At 34.2% G+C, this 22,295-nt stretch overlaps 1 protein-coding gene across 1 annotated transcript in view; it reads right to left on the bottom strand.

The window, feature by feature from the left end:
• Positions 1 to 2,463: 2,463 nt before the first annotated feature.
• The window catches only part of KIF18A (kinesin family member 18A), a 72,857-nt gene continuing 53,025 nt past the window's right edge, over positions 2,464 to 22,295 (bottom strand). Inside the window, exons 14-17 of the mRNA XM_007533520.2 lie at positions 15,214 to 15,652; positions 14,366 to 14,473; positions 3,694 to 3,809; positions 2,464 to 2,925 (exon numbers count right to left, since the gene is read on the bottom strand). Coding sequence (XP_007533582.2) covers positions 2,843 to 2,925; positions 3,694 to 3,809; positions 14,366 to 14,473; positions 15,214 to 15,652 — 746 coding nt within the window. The 3' untranslated portion in view covers positions 2,464 to 2,842. The remainder of the gene's footprint in view (positions 2,926 to 3,693; positions 3,810 to 14,365; positions 14,474 to 15,213; positions 15,653 to 22,295) is intronic.

The raw sequence follows: 22,295 nt of genomic DNA, 5'->3' as shown, positions 1-22,295 counted from the left end.
TTTTATGCTGAGAAATGAGGAATGAGGGGGAAATAGAGAAAGAAAGATACCTTCTTCACCACTCGTGAAACGCCGCTCCTGCAGGTGGGGAGCAGTGGTTTGAAGACAGTTCTTTGAGCATGGCAATTATATGCACTTAACTGGGTGCATCACTGCTTAGCTCCATGTGACTCTTAAGCATGAAGAGTACAGACATCGATGTTTGTTGTTAAAAATTTCAATCAGCTTCTTTCCATCACTCAAGGCAACTCACAAGTAACAATCCCTCAACATCCACTTTAAGCAAAAATCTGAACACTTCAGTTCTTTTACAAGGCCAAGTAAAGTATTTATACTAGTACTTATGCATTTCTTTCCTAACATCTAATATGTGAAACTAGGCTGTTTATATTGATTTATGGTCTTTTTATTTAAAAAAAAATTTAAGGCAGTGACAAAGCTTTTGAGTGTTTATTCTCAACCTCATATTTCTTCTAAGGCTTATGGTTTTACATAGCATTGTGCCAGGCTAGCGTTGCAGGCAGGAGAGAGGACCCAGGAACTCGTGGCGGTGTGGTAATACAATTCTTTATTCACAATGGAATGCCCCAGAGTCAGGTGTGAGCACAGCAGGTTAAGCCACATGGCATGAAACCACAATAGCCGCCTCCCGCTCTGCGTGCCAGCCCTTCTCCAGGTTGGGATGTGGGAGAGAAAAGACAGAAGGAGAGAGAGAGTAACCAGAAACAGAAGTGGCTTTATAGGATAAAACTGGAAGTGGCAAGTTGGAAACGGAAATGGCTAGGAAAGGGGTGGAGAGAGGCAAAAGACATGCTGGGAAGGTGGAAGTCCTTAGCAACTGTTGCGATGGTTTTAACTGGTGGGATTAATTTATACCCTGCAGGCAGGGTGGGTGTCAAGGTAGAAAGAACATAGATCAAAGGTGGGGATCTTTTAGGCAAAACAGTGATTATGTAAATAGGCCATAGTATCAGCAATGGAGCATGGGGGGGGGGCGGCTTAAGGCCCAACAGCATTGTGTGATGATTTTGTGGGAACACATGTTTCCTGTTGTAACAACATGAAATTGCTCACCCTAGCTAAGCAAACACGTAAACATGTGAAAGGACTTGGATTTAAGCTCCATGTCCCTACCTGCAGAACTGGCATGAAGTTTCCTGGGTGGTAAAGCAGGGATACAAGTGTCTTCTTCTCTTCCTCCTGTTTTTCTTTGTAATATCAAATAAAAAGGATTAAATTAAAATGGCCACTGGGAGTGGTGAAATCTTGTTGTGCAGGCATGGAGCCCTAGCAATCACACTGGTGGGGGTGGGGGAAGAGGAAAAAAAAAAAGAGAGAATTCATATGGAAAAGTTGGAAATAGTTAAGGAACCTTAACTATTAACCTTAACCTAAGGCCCATCACCTTAGGAGATCAGAACTGAATCAAATTAAGTTAAGCAAATGGCTAGCAATCCCACTTCCAAAAGCATTCCAAAAGAGCCACAGGGCAGTGGAGGTTGGGTGATTTGAGGAACAAAAGGCCTTTGTTCCCATGTTGTACTACACATGTAAACAACTTTTTTTTTTCCTCCTGGATAAATGATGGTGAAGGAATTATTGGGGACACAACCAGGAGATGAATTTCTTGTGTGATTTCACTGTCAAAACAGTTAATTATCATCCTGGTGTACGCTCACTGTTTGTAAACTAATTTTAATACAATATCCACATACATATGAACATGTTCCTCAGATAGATTTTAAAGCATAACGTAAATTTATTTGCTAAATGCTATTCTGCAAAGATCAAAATTTTGTTTTAGGTCTTAATTTAATAAAAATAAACAAGAAAAAATTGATGTCAGCACCAACAATTCAAAAATGGTTATTTCCAACTGGCTAAATAACTATCTTTGTATAAATTCCATTCTTTAATCCTTTGTTAATTTTATGATCATTATGAACCTCTAAACTGTTATTCAACAGATTCAGTATGCATTATGATTATGAAATTGCCAGTGTCAAAATTCATTATTCTATCAATGTTCTCCTAGCCAGATTTTAATTGGAAACATTTGACTAACTTAAAAGGCTTAAATTAAATGTTTTAACTGGTTGTTATGTGATTGTTTGCTTCAGTGGAACTGGGCCTCAGCTGAATAAAATTAAAAATTCATTTAACCAATCATGTTTGTATTCAGAACAAAGAAGGTAGGTGAAAAGTTTATGATTAAGCTGCAAATGCATGTACTTCCTAAAACAGCAGGGATGATTAATGCATTTCTCATTCTCATTAGGACCTATGTATCATTTTCAGATTTAGCTCTATCATTGTATGTTTTGAGAAAATCTAAAATACAAACCTATAACATCTCTGTTTTGTGTAAAATAACAGTTTATGAGGGAAAGTTAACAATGAAAGAGAAAATTAACTATCATAAACACAATTTTCTTAGAGTACTGAGTAACAATAAAAACAGCATTTTATTTATGAAAAATATTTAAATAATATTTACAACTCTATGAATACGTGCATCTACATTTTTTACATTAACATATTTTTGAAAGGAAAGCCATGTTATTAGAATAATAAGACCAACTAAATCTTGGGCCATAATTTTTATCACTTCTAAAATCTCTTTCCAATATAACCTTTGCTGATGAAATTTTATACTTGCTCAGCATGAAAACTATCAAAACAGAAAGAATTCTATTTTCTGCTTGCTGAAGATATTTGGGCAAACCTGGCTTTTAAAATAGTCTTCTTTCTAAAATTTACAGTAAGCTTCTGAAAGGGCATTGGCAACAGACACTTTCCCCAGTAGATCTGTCAGTTTCACAGTCTTTGATTTTGATGTGGCTTATCTTAAATTTTCCTTAGAAATATTTCTTCCATATTGTTTAACCATGCGTGGCTTTACTTTATGGATGTATCTTTTATATTCTAGAGAGAAAAGAAAGATAAAAATATAGAACACATGACCCTGAAAAAATGAACAAAAACAAAACAACCAGAAACAAGCAGTCTCTAAGACTTTGTGAGAACTACGGAGGTTAGTTACCATTGGGAGGGTAAGGGCACAGAATTTTGGTGGTGATAGTGGTGAGGAACTATATTCTGTAAATCTACAACCTGTAAATAATAACAAAAAGGAAAAATAATAATAATAAAAATGTAAACAAATAAATAAAAGTACCACTCCAAAGGAATTTTCTCCATCCATTCAACTTAAACAATCATGCTGGGTGTTGTGTGGTAGCACAACGGGTTAAGCGCACATGGCTGCAAGGACCAGAGTAAGGATCTCGGTTTGAGCCCCTGGCTCCACACCTGCAGGGGAGTCACTTCACAGGTGGTGAAGCAGGTCTGCAGGTGTCTTTCTCTTTCTCTCCCCCTCTGTCTTCCCCTCCTCTCAGTTTCTCTCTGTCCTCTCCAACAGCAACGACATCAATAAAACAACAAGGGCAAAAAAAGGGAAATAACTATTTAAAAAAATAAAAAAACAATTATGCTAAAAAGATCAATCATAAGAAATTAACATTTCTAGATGTCAATTAACATGATCTTAACTAGAATAACTAGAAGGTAACATTAGTAATTTGTTAGTTATAAGCAGTGGTTCTTTCACAATAGTGTCAATTAGAGGGGATTCTAAAGAAAATATAAAAAAGTTGTATATATATTAAATATAAAATAAAAACTAAGACATACCCATTGTTGGTTTGTTTTCCTGTAAGTTCTTATCACTATCACTTGAATTATCTCGTCGAATACGTTTGACAAATCCAGAGTTTGCCTCAGCAGTTGACAAAGTATTTGATGCAGAACTTGAAGGGAAATTTTTCATTTTAATAAAGCATTTTTTACATTTCTAAATTCTAATATATGCTCAACATGCAACAGAAATTAGAGAAAAAGAGAAATGTTAAAATATTAAACTGTAAAATGGCAGACAATTGTAAGCATATAGATACATTTTTGGCCCATAAAGAAATTTGACTATGAAGCAAAAGAATCACCTGAGAACCCCACGAGACTAAGATCACTCCAGGAAGCTGCCAAGCCACAGGTGAGTACAAACACGTGTGGCTCATGGACAGAGAGGGGCTTAAATAGAGATTCCTGGGGCTAAAGTCTGTACTTAGGAGTGGCTGGTACCAGTACAGCAGTCTGCCAGTTGATATACCATTTCCAGTATGAGCTTTATCAACAAAAATACTGCTGAAGGGAGGAGAAATTAAGCCTCACCAATTTACAACTGAACAGCAATAAGGAAACCCTATATTGACATGGGTGTGTGTGTGTGTGTGTGTGTGGAAGACAGCTGGATAGGTGACTTAGAAGAAAATATACACTCCCAGTGGTTAAGAGTTAAGGCCATATAGTAGGAGCTTTTGCACATTCTTGTGATAAATAGGAAAAGGGATGAATAATTTCCTTATAAATCAGGATTTATTCAGAAGCACAGGGCCACAGCTGGAGGTGGGGATTGGGCCTGGGAGTTTAGACCCTCAGGTCTTGGGAGTTGCTTTGCATAACCACTGTGCTATCTATCCCCACCCTATTTTATCTCTTGGTCATGAGTGAGTGATTTAGATAAATAATCTACTTATAGATAAAAAGGCCTCAGGCTCCCATAGCCTTCAGGGAAGATAAAGAAGATAAAAGGGCACTGTGCTTCACCTCAGGGATTGAGGTAACATTAAAACAACTGTTAATTTCCCAAACAGTGAACTCTTACTACCTAAGTTATACACATACCAATTCAGACAAGTGTGATTGATTAGTGGATTGAAAAGTACTGAGAGAAGGACATTATAACACCAAATACAATGGTTAAACCAAGAAGAAACATTGGAGAGATGAACCAGGATGAAAGCTCAGATAAAAGCCCCCCAAAGATAGAGGCACATAATAAAGACAATATCCAAACATTAATTAATACAGTAGTTACAGGAATGAGGAAAGCTTTTGAAAGTAATATCATCAGAAATGGGGAAACAACAAATGAGACTCTAAAAGAAAACACTAATTATCTCGAGGTAATCAGAGAGCTGGAAAGATGAAAGAGTTGAGCTAAGAGCACAACTAGCTGAACAAACTAATACAGTTTCAGAACAGGCAACAAAATAGTTGAACTACAGAAAACAATAGAGGGGAGACAGACCAGAATAAGTGAGGCAGAAAACAGAATTAACAAGATTGAGGATGAATTAGAGAAACCTAAGAAAGAGATCTCAAAAAGAGATTAAGAGATACTGAAAACAAAAACAGAGACTTCAAAAGAAGTAATATACAAAATATTGGCTTACCAGAGAAAGAGGAAGAACACATTTTACAGGACACAGTAACTGAGAACTTCCCTACTTTAGACAACATAAAAGATATAAAGGTTCAAGAAGCCCATAGAATCCCAAACAGATTTAACCCAGACTTAAAGACACCAAAGTCCATCATATTTAGAATGAAAAGGAGTAAGAATAAACAGAGTCCCAAAGACCGCAGAGAAAAACAAAAAATCATATACAGAAGAAATCCCATAAGATTACCAGCAGATTTCTCCACACAAATATTTAAATGACAAGATATTTATCGAGTGTTCAATGAGAAAGGCTTTCAACCATGACTACTGTATCTAGCTAGACTGTCATTCAGACTAAATGGACACATAAAAACCTTTTCTGATGAGCAACAGTTGAAAGAAGGAATCAACTATCATCCACATGCCCTACAAGAAGTTCTGAAAGATCTTCTATAAATCACAACATCACCATAAACATGCTATATATCAGAACAATCTAAAAAGTCCAGAATAATGTATTAAAATACCTTCATTTTATAATACCAATAAATGTCAATGTCCTGAATTAAATTAGTGTAAGTCAGAAAGCAGGAAGATGGATCAGAAAATACAACTCAACCATATGTTGTCTGCAGGAATCCCACCTAACTCAACAAGACAAATACAGACTCAAAGTGAAAGTACAAAAAACTATCATACAAGCCAGTGGACCACAAAAAGGGGCAGGGACAGCTATTCTCAAATCTGAGATGATAGACCTTAAATAAAATAAAGTAAGATAGGAATGGGCAGAAGATCTAGTCAATCAAGAGGACTTAATGAGTATTAACATATATGCACCCAAGGAGGGGATATCTAAATCCATCAAAGATGTACTTAAAGAGCTACAGCAATATATTAACAGGAACACAGTCATAGTAGGGGATTTCAACACCCCACTCTCTCAACGTGACAGACCATCTAGGCAGAAAATTAATAAATGAGGGAACTAAATGAAGAGATAAACTAGAAATATTGGATATTTTCAGAGTCATTCACCCCAAGAAACTGGAATATACAGTCTATTCAAGTCTACATGGGTCATTCTCAAGGATAGACTATATTTAGGTCAGAAAGACAGTGGCAACAAATTCAAGAGCATTGAAATCATCCTAAGTATCTTCTCAGACCACAGTGGAATTAAATTAACAGTATACAACAAAGAAAAAATTAATTTAAGTCTCAAAATATGGAAACTCAACACCATACTACTTAATAACTACTGGGTCAAAGAAGAAATTAAGGAAGAAATCAAAATGTATTGAGAATTCAATGAAAATAAAGACAAAAAAAAGTATAAAAATACTTGAGGCACAGCTAAGGCAGTAGTGAGAGGGAAGTTCATAGCCATACAAGCACACACTAGGAAACAAGAAAAAGCTCAAATAAACAAACTGACTGCAGACCTTTAAGACTTAGAAGAAAAAGAACAAAGGAACCCTAAAGTATCCAGAAGGACTGATCTAACTAAAGTTAGGGCAGAAATAAGTAACACTGAAAATAAGAGAACTATACAAAAGATTATAAAGCCAAATGCTGGTTCTTTGAAAGGGTAAACAAAATAGACAAAACCTTATCCAGACTCACAAAAGAGAGAAGATTCAAATAAGTAGAACTGTAAATGAAAGAAGAGATAATCACAACTGACACCACAGAAATCCAATGTATCATGTGAGGCTTCTATGAACAAGTACATGCCATGAAGCTAGAGAACCTGGAAGAAATGGACGACTTACTAGATACCTACGAACTTCCAAAATTAAATAAAGAGGAACTAGATAATATGAACAGGCCCCTCACAGCTAATGAAATTGAAATAGTTATCATAAACCTTCCCAAGAATAAGTCCTGGACCAGATGGTTTTACAAATGAATTCTACAGAACTTTCAAGGAAGAGTTAATCCCTCCACTTTTAAGACTCTTCCAAAAGATTGAAGATACAAGAATACTCACTTCTAGCTTCTTCTTTTTTTTTTTTTTTTGCTTCAAATGGTTTAATAATGACAGATTCACTTCTAGCTTCTATGAAGCCTGATACCTGATACCAAAAGCAGACAGGGATATAACAACAACAAAAAAGAAAACTACAGACTAATATCTTTGATGGACATAGATGCTAAAATATTGAACAAAATTCTACCCAACCGGATATAGCAGTATATTAAAAAGATTGTTTATCATGACCAAGTTTTTATCCCATGGATTCAAACTGGGTTTAATATACACAAATCAATCACTGTGATCCACATCAATAAAAGCAATTCCAAAAACCGCATGGTTTTTATCAATAGATGCCGAGAAAGCTTTTGATAAAATTCAACATTGCTTTATTATCAAAATACTACAAAAATGGGAATATGGAAAACTCAAGATAGTGGAGTCCATATATATAGCAAACCTACAGCCAACATCATACTTAATAGTGAAAACCTGGAAGGATTACCCCCCTCAGATCAGGTACTAGAAAAACTGCCCATTAAAACCATTACTATTCAACAGTGTTAGAAGTTCTTGCTATAGCAATCAGGAAGGAGCAAGGAAATAAAGGGATACAGATTGGAAGAGAAGTCAAAGGTTCACTATTTTAAGATGATAGTATACATAGAAAAACCTACAGAATTCAGCAAGAAGAAGCTCTCAGAAGTTATCAGGCAATATAATAAGGTGTCAGACTACAAAATTAACATAAAAAAGTCAGTGGCATTCCTCTATGCAAACACTAAGTTAGAAGAAAAAGAAATCCAGAAATAAATTCATTTGACTATAGCAACAAAAACAATAAAATATCTAGGAACAGACCTAGCAAAAGAAGTAAAAGACTTATATTACCCAGTCATATGCAAATTTAATGCATTAACCCCCATTAAGCCCAGAAGTATGCCCCCACAGCTATGGACATCTAATCTTTGACAAGGTACTCAGACAAAATAAACAAAAATAAACCAATGGGACTACACCATACTAAAAAGCTTCTACACAGCAAAAGAAACCACTACCCAAATAAAGAGAACTCCCATTGAATGGGTGATCTTTACATGCCATCTTGTATGAAGTGTGAAGGAATCATGTTTAGTTATCAGAAATAGAAGGATGAATATGGAATGATCTCACTTGTAGGCAGAATTTGAAAAACAAGATCAGAAGGAAAAAAACACTAAGTAGAACTTGGACCAGAGATGGTGTATTGCACCAAAGTAAAAGACTCTGGGGTGCCAAGAGTGGGAGGGTTCAGGTCCTGGAACATGATGGTAGAGGAGGATATAGTACAGGTTGCATTGTAATGTGGAAATGGTATACATGTATGAAATATTATTGTATTTTACTGTCGACTGTAAAACATTAATTCCCCAATCAAGAAATAAAAAGGAAATTTAATTATAAGTGACTAACTATGCTTATTCAAATCTGAGCTTATAACAGTTTTCTAACAAAAAATTTCTAATGTGCTTTTGCTGGAATACAAAGTCCTTTTACATAACCATTATGCTGTCTTCCCAGTCTTTTCTGAATTAAATTTGTATTCCATGCTCAGGGCTCTGAAACCCAAGGTTCAATCCTCTACACCATAATAAGCTACAGCAGTGCAGTGCTATTCGGTTGTCTAGCTCTCCCCTCCCCCACACCCCTATCTTTTTCTCTGTATCTTTCATTAAACAATAATAGATAAAATTAAAAAAAGGAAAAAAAACCCTTAACTTTTGCTCCCTCAAATTGGTAAAATATTTCTGCTTAATAAATATAACACCTCTTATCATTTTTCAGTTGAGATAATTTCTAGTTAGAATCATTAGATATTTTAAAATAACCAACAATATATTATGCATTGAGTTCATTTTTGAGTGCTAAGAAAGACACTTACAAAGCAGTAAAATCTGACTTACCCGTAAAATTTTTCATATATGCATATTACACATTTGGTAAGCTGATAATTTAGTTAAAAGTCTGCTATAGTGATATTAAATTAGTATGATCTTTAATTTCAACTGATATAGTAAGTAAATATTCAGTTTGAAACATTTTTAGAATAATGTTGCTGGACTTCTTTTTTTTAATTTTTAATAGTTGTTTTTACGACACATACACACACACACCCATACACACACACACACACATACACACATGGGTGATGAGGATTGAATCTGATACTTCTGGGGCCTCAGGCATATGAGTTCTATGATCAACTGCTTAGCTATCACTGAGGCTCTAGGAGTTGTCTACCCATCTTTAATAATAATAATAAAAAAGAATATTTACACACCTAAATATGTACATGAAGTTGCTAAGTGGAAAATACCAGAATTTACTACTTTCAAACTCATGTAGATTTAATTAGGGAAAAAGAAGATTAAAGAAAAGTAATTATGTACATTTCAAGCAATAATCTCTTTAACCGTAGTTAATGGCAGGATCTAATTATTAGTACTAGAGGGGATGCAATGAAACAAAGTTTATGAGAAATCTTATCTTATATGTCCCATAATATTTTTTTCATAATATTAGGGTCATGTGGAAGCTCTTTTAAATCTTCTATGATCATCACAAACATTTAATTTATATATGTTGGCACTTCTTTAAAAATTATTTGATTTTGATAACGTCTATGCTTAGATTTTATAATTAGTTTTTGCTGTAAATCTATGGTACATCTCGCCTAACAGTGTTAACCAGAAACTTAACTAACATTAATAGAAGGAATAACATATTTGACAAAATAAAAATCTGTGACGAAATGAATGAAATGTGAAGGTGGTTAGGTTTACTCATTAAGTGACTGAGTCTAATATATGAACCTGATCAATTCTACTAATATTATTTGTGTCTAGCAAATTAAAAATTGTTAAATATTGTGGATAGTCAAAAATGAAAAAAATGATCTGCTAACTGTACATTTATGAATTTAATGTTTCTTCTATACTTTAGAAATGAAAGGACAGGTCCTCAGTGTAAGTATAAGGATATATATGTATAATTGAGTATAAATAGACTATACATTTGTTTATACTAGTCCAGGTAACATCATGTCCATTATATAAGAAAAAAAGTTCCAGAATAGAGGACAGTAAGGGAAGACATAAGGTGAAACTTGGACTGAGTTGCACCAAAGCAAAGGATTCTGGGGATGAGGGAAACAGACAGGATGAAGGGACACTGAGGTTCAAGTGTATTACTAGATCAAGGGGTGATGAAAGGCTGTGCCTGTGTGTTAAAGATTATACTGTCAACTATAAATCCCCCAATTAAAAAAAAAAAGGATAAAAATCACCTTAAGTGATTAGATAAAGAAGATGTGGTATATGTATACATAATAAAAGACTACTCAGCTACATAAAATAGATGAAATTTTGCCAATTACAACAATATGGCTAGAACTGAGGAGATTATGCTAAACAAAGTAAGTCAGGTGATAGACAAATACTGAATGATAGATCATATGTAGAATATAAAGAAGCAAAGGAAAGACAAAAGTAAACCCTTGTTTCTGACAACAGAACTGAAGTTATTAGCATAAGAAGTACTTCAAGGAAGACTAAAACAAAAATAAACCAGTGGTACCACACCAAATTGAAAAGCACAGCAAAAGAAACCACTATACAAAGAGACTCCTTACAGAACAGGAGATCTTTATATGCCATATATCAGACTAATAACCAAAATATACAAAGAACTCACAAACTCTGAAAAAAAATCATCCAAAAAATGAAGAAAAGATATGAACAGAATATGATGCAAAATGCCAACAGATATATGAAAAAAAATGCTCCAAGTCACTGACTGTCAGAGAAATGCAAATAAAGACAACAATGAGATACCACTTCACTTTTGTGAGAATGTCATACATCAGAAAGAATAGTGACAACAAATACTGAGGAGATTGTGGGGACAAAGGAACCTTCCTGCACTGCTGATGGGAATGTAAATTGGTCCACCCTCTGTTGAGAGCTCTGGAAAAGATAGAGATGGACCTACTTTATGATCCTGCAATTCCTCTCCTGGGGAATATATCATAAGAAGTCAAACACACACAGTCAAAAAGATCTGTGTATACCTATGTTCTCAGCAGCAGAATTCTAATAGCCAAAACCTGGAAGCAACCTAGGTGTCCAACTACAGATGAGTGGCTGAGAAAGTTGTGGTATATACACAAAATGGAATACTACTCAGCTATTAAGAATAATGAATTCATCTTCTTCACCTCATCTTGGATGGAACTTGAAGGAATCATGTTGAGTGAGACGAGTCAGAAAGAGAAGGATGAGTATAGGATGATCTCACTCAGCTAGAAATTGAGAAATAAGAACAGAAAGGGAAACACAAAGAAGAGCTTGGACTAGGTTTGGTGTACTTTCAGGTCCTGGTGCAAGATGGTAGAGGACTTAGGTTGGAGGTGAGAGTGTTTTGCAGAAAAGCTGAGAAATTTTACACATATACCAACAACTGTATTTACTCTTTATGGTAAACCATTAATACTCCCAATAAAAAAAAATTAAAAGAAAAAAACCTATTTTCCCTATAACTACATGTCAAAGAAAAAAAATGATAGAGCAAGGCATATCACTTTTATAATCACTATGCATTATCATTACAGTAAATGTTGCAGACTATAATTTAGATCTCAGGTTATATAACTCTTTAAGCCTTTTCTTGCTTTTTTTTTTAAGTTTTACATTGCTATAATTTATTTCTCTATTAATTCTACTTATGGTTTGCAGTGCTTCTCAACACTGATACTTTCTTTAGTTTTAAATAAACTATTTTTCTGCATCCTTTTTCTCATTGCCTTCTGAGACTCAAAGTACATAAAGGTCTTTTAAATTGTGTCTCATGTCTATCTCTTTATATTTTCTGTTGGTCTATCTTTTTGCATATTGGTTCAGATGTTTCTACTAACGTGTTTTGCAGTTCACTAAATTCTGCTACCATGCCTGATAAGTCAGACTGATTCACTGTGATCTTAATTTCAATATATTTGATTCATTTTAATAGAATTTTAGTTCTTTGGGAAATTCTCTACATTAACACCTCCTGCTTGAAAAAAAAATCATAGCATCTCTTTTGTTTAATCAGTTAAAAATTTAAAGTCCTAATTGATAATCCCAATATCAGCATCACTTATGAATTACTGTTAATTTTGTTTCTCATTCTTTTGAATGCTGTGCTGGGGAACAGACTCAGGACTTCATGCATGTGTGATCTGAGGTGGGGGGCGAGGATAGATAAGGAGACAAAGAGATACCTGCAATACTCCTTCACCACTTGTGAAGATTTCCTCCTGCAGTTGGGGACTGGGGACTTAGACCCAGGTTTTTGCACATTGTAAAATATATGCTCAAACAGGTACACCACCACGCGGCACCTCTCCAGCCTAATTTTTCACTCTTTATTTCTTTATTTTGAGAGAGAAAATAGAGCAGCTGCAGCACTGGTTGACTATCCAAGAGTTTCATAAGCACCAACCACAGTGCTCTCATATGGTGTTGAGGATTGAACCAAGGGACTCATCACACACAGAAAGAATTATATTCTACCAGGTGAACTACCTCCTAGTTCTGATTTCACATTTAGTTATCAGCCATCTAGTCATGTCCCATGGCACCTATCTAGCAATTTTTGCTTCAGTGCTATACATTGTATCTGAACAGCTATAGAAATTATAGATGATACATTCTTTCAGAAATTAATTAATTTTCATTTTGTAAGCACATGGGGTATAGATAGATCACCTTGCTCCAAACAGAAATTGCATGGTCTAACGTCTGTTTTAGGCTTTAAAGAGGTGATAGAGGCCTAAAAAATGGCTTAATTGCCATGTGCTGCTTTGCTGTGCACAGGACCCAGGTTCAAGTGCAGCCCTCACCACAATGAAGGAAGTTTTGTTGCTGGGACTTGTTCACTCTTACTTTTTCCTTCTCTCAAAAAGATGAAGAAAAGAAAGTCTAATTATTTCCAGTTTGTCATACTCCTAGAGCATAGGACTTTCAGGGGCTCCAATAAAATACAATGTGTTTAACAGACCATTCTAACCAAGATGATCCCCAACCAGCATTTTTTATGCCCTATACTTAAAAGAAAGTGAAAACTTTAGGGAGTCAGGCAGTAGCACAGCGGTTAAGCGTACGTGGATAAGGATCCCTGTTTGAGTCCTCGGCTCCCCACATACAGGGAAGTCTTCACAGGCAGTGAAGCAGGTCTGCAGGTGTCTATCTTTCTCTCCCCCTCCCTCCATTTCTCTCTGTCCTATCCAATGACGACATCAATAATAACATCAACAATAAAAACAAGGGAAACAAAAGGGAAAATAAATAAATAAAAATTAAAAAAAAGAAAGTGAAAACTTTAATACTGTTGCATCTTAGCAGCTACTTTCAGATTGGTTTGTTGGCCTCATACTCATAAGGTTGGCTCTCACCAGCTACACTGCTCAGAGCTCTAGGTTTCTGCTTGGTCTCTATGCTTTATGTAATGAATTAAAAATACTAAATAATAATAAAAAATAGATCATCATTTAAAAAAAAAGGCAGAGAAGGTTTGGTTCATCACAGTTTGCTTTTGTTTTCTTTGGAATCTTAGCTCAAGTCCTAGCAGACTTAGCTATTCACTAGTAACCTCAAGCAGCTGTTGAATATATTTCTTCAATTACATAACTGTTCATGATAGGTAGCTTTGTCTAATAGCAGTCATATATTAAATGCCATTAAAATAATGTAATTTAAAACAGAACAAGCTCACTAATGACTAAAAGGAAAAAAATACCAAATGTGTAAAGATTGTCACTAAAACACAAGTTCAAGTTAAATGACATTTTGGAAGTCTAGGTGAAATTTCAGTTCAAGTCATCTGAAATAGTTTTTGTAAATACTACTGGGATACCTGGGCTTTATCAAGATCTCCCTTTAGTAATATCAATTGATTTCTTATTTAGAGCAATTTACCATTGATCACATGTAAGACATCCTAATTACAAATAACAAAGGACAGGAAACAAAATATAGAGCTGATCTGAACTAAGTATATAGAATGAACCCATTTGTGTTTACTCCTACCTTGTTAATTTCCGTTTTCTTTTGGCAGCAGCAGTCATTGCCATGTAGGATGGTACTATGTTTCTTACTGGCAGAGAATTCTTCATTGAAAGTGAAGAAGAGGCAAGTCTGTACATTAAACAATAAAAAAATAACGTTTTTCTTTGTTGTATGGAGAAAAATGAGGATATATACTTCCCGAGTCAGAACATCATTTGATATTCATATGTAAAGGCAAACATTATTCTTTAAAATTTTATAAAATTCTCCTTGTTTGCCTTTCATATCATTAGGAGAATCACTACTAAGAGATTTTTGTACTTCCAGCATTATAGATAGATGGAGGTATCATTCTTCCAATACTGAATTAGATAAGCTAACACATAAGAGGTAAGAAGGGTTTATTTGCTTGAATGACAAGCAATCATGTCTTAAATATATGATTATTTCAGAGGAAACTGAAGTTCGCTACACATCAATAGAAACAGTGGAATTTTGACCACTGAAGACAACTACGAATAATCATAAACACAGTACACCTCCATTGACGCTTTATAATATCTAGCTTTGGATTGTGAAGAACCAACTAGATATATACATAGGTTTCTTCTAGCTTACAGAGGATTAATTACTGATGATATCAAATTAGAGATGTTATAACATTTTGTTAGAGGACTAGTGTTTAAAATTAAACAATTAATATTTAATGAAGGCAAAAGCTGACTTTTAAAATTAAGATACTACACCTGATGTAAGAAATAAATCTCAAATACAGCAAAAGAATAAAAAGAAACTTAGTTACAAGGCTAAATAAAAATAAGCAAAAAAAAAAAAAAAAAACCCTGGTAATTACTATTTTTTTTTTGTACCTTTGTAAAATATCACTGTTTGGTAGTGATTCTTGCTCAGAAAATTTGCTCTTTTGGTTTCCGTTATCTCTGCATATAGTAAATGTAGAATCCAAATTCTCCTGCTCATATTTTTCAGTTGTATTGAGAGGGATGTCTATTTCATGTAATGCTTTCATAGTATCACTGTTTATATTTATACTGGTGGCTGGAAAGTTTGTAGCATGCAATGATGGCTTTAGTAATGTCACTGTGGCTGGATTATGGAAAGTTTTTCTATTGTCTTCTGGAGTATATACAATAGGTTGGAGTTCTTTGCTAAGGGAATCATTGAGATGTACACATTCAGACAAGCTAGGCTTTTGGGTATGTTCTGCTTTCAAAGGAGTGCACATAAGTTTTCTTCTCGTTCTTTTTTGTGGAGGAATATTAAACAAATTTGATTCACTTGAAGAGGTACCTGTTTAACAAAATTAAAGAGCAGCTCAGTAATATTAATCAAAATATCTTTTATTACTACCAGTAGTTAAAGCACATTTTTCTGCTGACAAAAATTTGAAAGAAAACAATAGGAAAGATTAAAAAATTAATTTACTGCTAACTTACATTTTAATAAAATATTTTATTTATTTAGCATAGTAGAGAAAAAGAGTGAGACACCAGAGCACTGCTCAACTCTGGTTTATGGTTGTGCTGGGGATTGAACCTGGGACTTTAGGAACTTCATAATGTAAACCATTATGCTGTTTCCCTAGCCCTTACTAATAACTTAAAGTAAAGTTATTATGTTCTAAAACAGAAAAAATAGTAGATGTTTCACATCAACATTTATAAAGAATCATATTGGGATATTTGATAATCATGAAAACAAATTTATAATAGATTAAACTTTTAGAAACAATTTTGTGCTTGACTTTGGTTTAAGGTAATAAAAGTATACACCATTTGTTGGCACAGAGACTTGTAATTTGTTTTGCTACAACAAATCACCAGTATATTACTAACTGAAGTATAGCCTACATTAAATAGAAAGGCAATGATTAATAAAATCCCACGGCAATAAAACAATTATATCGGCTATATCCTCAGGTATGTTAGTTAAGTTTTCTGGATGAATGCACATAATTTAAAGGTTTACGAACACCAGATTAGTGTCAAAGATAAATGAACATAATTTGAAGAGTTTAAAGTGTTCTTATTTGATACAATGTAAATGCAAATATCCCATATGTGAAGAGGTCACCAAGTTTAATGAACTTTTCATGGCCATACATAATTTATATGTTTTATCTTTTCAAAAAGCTAATTTACTTTCTGCTTTTCCAATAATTTTTATTAGTTTATCTATTTCTTTACACAATAAATGTACACATTTCCCTAGGAGATGTACTTAATCCTCTACTCTTATTCTATTCTTAGTCTACTCTTATTCTATTTTTCTTTAAAATTTTTTTCATTATCTTTATTTATTAGAGACAGCTAGAAGTCAAGAGGGTGGTGGGGGCAGATAGACAGAGACACCTGCAGCTTTTATTCACCACTCACAAGCTTTCCCTCTGCAGGTGGGGGCCGGGGGTTCGAACCTGGGGCCTTGAGCACTGTAATGTGTGCTCAACCAGGTGTGCCACTACCTGGCCTCCCTACTTTCTTAGTTTTAATGTCCTTTTCTTCTTAGTCACTCAAGTCTCAAAAATTAAAAAAACTAAATTCTTTTCTTGAATTTTACAATCACTGCCATAGTTCTCTTACCCTTACTATTAAAAACATAATGATATTTCTCTAATTAGACCTAGTATTCTTTTACAGAAATAAAATATTTGAAGTTGTCTGCAGGGAAATTCTTGGTCCAAAATTAGAGATGGGTTATTTTAACTGAATGTCCACTTAATGTTTAAGTACATAAACTGCTCTCAACCTCCTTTGAAAAAAATGTAGTGGATTGTGGTTTGGGAGGTGGCGCAGTGATAAAGCTTTGGACTCTCAAACATGAGGTCCTGAGTACGATCCCTGGCAGCACATGTGCCAGGGTGATGTCTGGTTCTTTATCTCTCCTCCTATATTTCTTATAAATAAATAGAATCTTAAAAAAATGTAGTGCATTACATAAATAAATTTTTAATCAGTCCCAGTGTGTTGATATTTCTTATTTCACTTCTTTTTGAGCTTTACTATTTCATTCTGGTTCACTGAACAGTGCCTGCCACAAAGTAATTTTGCTTGGAGTATGTTATTCTGGATTTAAATTATTTTTATTTCTGGTGTCCAGAAATCATACAGTGAAACTTTCAGTTGATGGGGCTGGTGGTAACTCACCCAGTAAAGTGCAAATGTGATCATGCATGAGGACCTGGGCTAAAACCTGTTAAAACCCCCCATCTGCAGAAGGGAAGGGTTTACAAGTAGTGGAGCCCTGTTGCATGTGTCTCTCCTCTGTCTCAATGTGTGTCTCATCCTCTATAAAGAAGAAGAGAAAAAAAACAAAACAAAAAAAGCCGCTGGAAATGGTGGAGTCATGCAGGTATTCAGTTCCAATGATAAGTTTGGTGGGAAAACAACAAAAATACTAAACTTTAATTGATATTACATTTTGTTTTATGTATTAAAAGTAACTTAAATTATACTGAAAGCTCAATAAAGTGTTATGCATGTCAATTAAGTAATTCAAACTTGGAAAAAAATCAGAAAATACACTTCTATCAATCACCAATATTACACACATTATTCTTATTAGCTGACAATAGGTTCTGTGTTGGCAAAGTTGAATGTTTTAGGAAATACAGTTTTAAGGCAGGAAGAAAAATATGATCTCTGTTCTACTAAGGAATTTTACTTTTCTGAGAATGAGATAAATGAGATCCAGATCTTAATTTTCCACTCCTTTAACATGACATTTGTCAAATTTTCCATTACCAGATATTTTTATACTAATGCTGCAGTGTAAAGACAGTTACTTTTCTCCACTGTGCTGCTACCACCAATTTGGTGACTATTAATAGCTGGAAGATTAACTTCTTTTCCCCTGAGAAGCAGCAGGGGTATAGAGGCTAGAAAACTATATTGAGGAGAAGTGAACTGGGAGTCAGGAGACTTGTATTCTATTTCTGGCTTCCCCAGCAACTCAGTGAGTGACCTTGGGCAACTCACTTAAGCCATGTGGGCATTAACAACCCCTAGAAAAAAAAGGGACTTTCTTTTTATATACAGCAACTTTCTTGGATCACATAATTATCTGTCTATCTATCTATCTATCTATCTATCTATCTATCTATCTATCTATCTATCATCTAATTATCTGTCTATCTATCTGTCTATCTATCTATCTATCTATCTATCCATCCATCCATCTATCTATGTATCATCTATCTAATATTCAGGGCTCAGAGAAAGGCTTTTGAAATATAAATATGCTTCATCTGTTAGCGTTCCTATTTACTGCTGCTTTCATAGGAAAAAACTGTTATTCACTTTCTAGTACTCCATTCATAACCAGAGAGTTATCATTAAGACATTACATTTCAGTGTCTCAGTGTCATCTTATCAAGTTCCCAGTTATCTAGCCTGATGAAAAATTATGATATAATTCAAAGAATTCGTTTAAAAGCAGGTACATTAAGTACTGTTGGAAAATACTACATTTATAACAGCATTCTAAAACCCAGAATACAATGGAACACAAAATATCAAGGGATAATGACTATACAGAATCAGTATTTTTCTTGCTCATATCCACAGAGCAGTAATCCTTTGAGTAACACTGGATTTCATAATGGCAGGAGTGAGTGTCTCTTTCCCCCTGCCACTAATCTTCAAAGAGCATGAAAATGGGAGTCCCCTCCTCTCTCCATATCTCTCTGTCCTATCCAACAACATCATCATCAATAACAATAAAGGCCACAACAACAATAAAACAACAAGGGCAACAAAAGGGGAAAAAAAAAGATAAAAAAAAAAAAACGACAAATCACCTATCTCTGGTCTAACATACATCTAACAACAAATTCTTTTGGGATCACATAGAATAGTGATTTTTCAGTAAAATAAATGATAATGTCACAATGATACATGATTATGATATCTCGAAAATGAAACAAGAAGCTATGGCAGCTAATGTGGATTAATCTATCACCATTTCACTGGGCCAGGAAAAAGAGATATTAGTTATGTAGCATGCAACATGTAAACCCACAGAGTTCTTTACTTTTTATGCTCTCAATAATTATGTGATTTCCAGAATATATGAACACAAGTAAACTTTTTTTTTAAATCATGCAAAAAAAAAATCATGCTCTTAACTAGTTAGTAAAAAGAGAAATTTAAAAGAATTTGACAGATTTGAGTCATATGGTTACTGGTTCTGTATATATATATATATATATATATATATATATATATATATATATATATATTTTAATTTTTTAAAAATATTTATTTATTCCCTTTTGTTGCCCTTGTTGTTTTATTGTTGTAGCTATTATTGTTGTTGTCGTTGTTGGATAGGACAGAGAGAAATGGAGAGAGGAGGGGAAGACAGAGAGGAGGAGAGAAAGATAGACACCTGCAGACCTGCTTCACCGCCTGTGGGGTACTGTATATTTTAATATAAGACTCCAAGAACTACTAGGTATACTAGGTCAATACCTATAAGAGAGATCTGCTTTTATTTTATATATTATTTTAAAATATATTTAATTTACTTTACTGAAAGAGACACAAAGAGAAAGATACAGAGAAAGAGACAAACACTACTCAACTTTGGCTTATAGTTATGTGTAGTATTGAACCTGGGACTTTGGAGCCTCAGAAATAAAAGTTTTTTTTTTTTTTTTGGGGGGGGGAAGATTTCATATTAGAAGTTTATTCATGGACAATAATAACTGACCCTCCATCTCTCTCCCACTATTTTTTAATAAGTGATCAAAATGCTGTATATTTATTGACAAAACACAAAAGGTTATGATCACTTATAGTACAATTATTTTGAATACCATAATGTTATTCCACCTATACTGCTTTTGTTTTTATAACTGGTTTAATAATGGCTTACATGATTATAAAATTGCAGGGGTATAGTTTTATACTGTAACAACCATCAAAATTCTGTGCCTTACCCCTCTTAGCTCTCACAAAGTCTGAGAAACAGTTTGGTCTTTTGTATGTGTGTGTGCATGAGCAAGTTTGTATGCTTTAATTATCTATAGTCCACATATGAGCAAAATAATCTGGTACTTTTCCATGAGGGGACATACAGTAACTTTCCAGAAGGTCAGGCTTGGGGAAGTTGTAGTAGTTTCCTCTTATCTAGTCCAGGAAAATATTATCTAAGAAGATTCTAGGTCTTGGAAGATAATTAAATGTTAAAACACTGAACTTGGATGTCTTAGGACCTAGAAGCCACAGACTCAGTCACTGAAATACCACATGACAGAACCGAGCAATGTTCTGGGCTCTTCCTCTCAGAAAAGTAAGTAAATACATCTTAAGAAAAAAAAAATTACTTAAAAAAATAGGTTAACAAACTGGAGTTTCTTCATAGACAGAAACACACACCTGAATTTTGGGGGTGAAGAAGGGATCATCACCAGGCCTTTACTCTCTAGCTTACTTTTTCAGATAAAGAGACAGATGAAACAGAAAGACGCCACAGCTCTGAATCTTCCTCAGGTCTAGAGTGGGCCAGGTTTTGAATCTGGGTTGCAAGGATGACAAGCCAGGAAAACTGTTAAGCTGAGCTATCTTAAATTTGCCTATTTTATTAGCCACACTCTCCCTACTTCTGTGTTCCCAAGCACTAGTTAAAAAGGCAAGACAACTATTCAGCTTGTAGAATTAGAAGAGGGCTAATAAACAAGAAAATTAATCATTGAAATAAATCATTCAAGATGGTGGGAAACAGGCAGAAGAGATTGAAAGTCATCAGTTCTAGGAATGAAGGAAAATTCATTTTCATCAAAGAAATTTGAATGCTGGTATGTGTAATTCTGACATGTTGTAAGATTTATAAAGAATAATAGTAGAAATAAAAAGATAAAGAGGAAGGGGGGAAGAAAGAGGATATAAAACCGGGATCTAATTTTGCTTTTAGAAATTCTAAATATTTTCAGCATTATTTGTTTAGCTATAATATTTAATACATTCATTTAAATTTTTATTTAGATTACATATAAAGATAAGATGATGTGTTAATTTCTTTACACATCTGAGGAGTATATATATGGCTAAATAGAAAAGATGCCACTTTATGAATCAGAAAATTTTCCAGTATAGTGGTCATATTAGTTCCAATATACATAATTCTAAAGAAAAGTTTTGAGATCTATCTGGAGAGAAATTATTCATTGAAAAACAAACTTTTCTAATACAGTTGTCTTGAAATTTAAGATGATCATTTTAGGTTTATTTTCACCTGAAAAAGTTGAAGTCACATATTAAAATAATGCTATGATGCACATGATTATCATTTTTGGAATCATGCAGTTTTTCTTAAAAGGACAATTATGCACACACACATACATATACTTATATATGATATAATTTTTTCAGTTATTGATAAACTCCAGTTTAGGGGAGAGATGGCAATGGAGGTTATATGGTGAAATACAAGCTTCTCAAAGTAATTATGCACTACAATTTAAACCAGGATTTTAAAAGTGATTAGAAATTGGACTACTGAAAAGTATAGGAGAGTTTTCTTTCTTTTTAATTGTATTGGGGGATTAATGATATACAGTAAATAGAATTATAGGTACATGTGTGAAATTTCAAAGTTTTCTGCAAAACACAATCACCCCCAGGTCAGGTACTCCTCCACCATCATGCATCAGGACTCCTCCTACCACCTGAAGGGGGAGGTAGGGAGAAAGACACCTGCAGGCTTGCTTCATTGCTTGTGAGGCATCCTTACTGCAAGTAGGGCTTGAACCTGGATTCTTGCAAGGGTCCTTGCATAAAGTATGCTTAAACGGATGCGGCATTGCCTGGTTCCCTAATACTTATTAGTTACTAAACAAACTCTTTAAAACTATTTACATGTTTCAAAGCATCTAACTTAAAACTGAAAACATACATTTCAGGATAAAGTGGAAATTCTACTTATTCATTTCTTC

This window comes from Erinaceus europaeus, chromosome 17, assembly GCF_950295315.1.
Source record: "Erinaceus europaeus chromosome 17, mEriEur2.1, whole genome shotgun sequence".
Classification (NCBI taxonomy): Eukaryota; Metazoa; Chordata; class Mammalia; order Eulipotyphla; family Erinaceidae; genus Erinaceus; species Erinaceus europaeus.
Note: the sequence above shows the minus strand (reverse complement) of the source record. Positions and strands in the feature narration are given on the sequence as shown.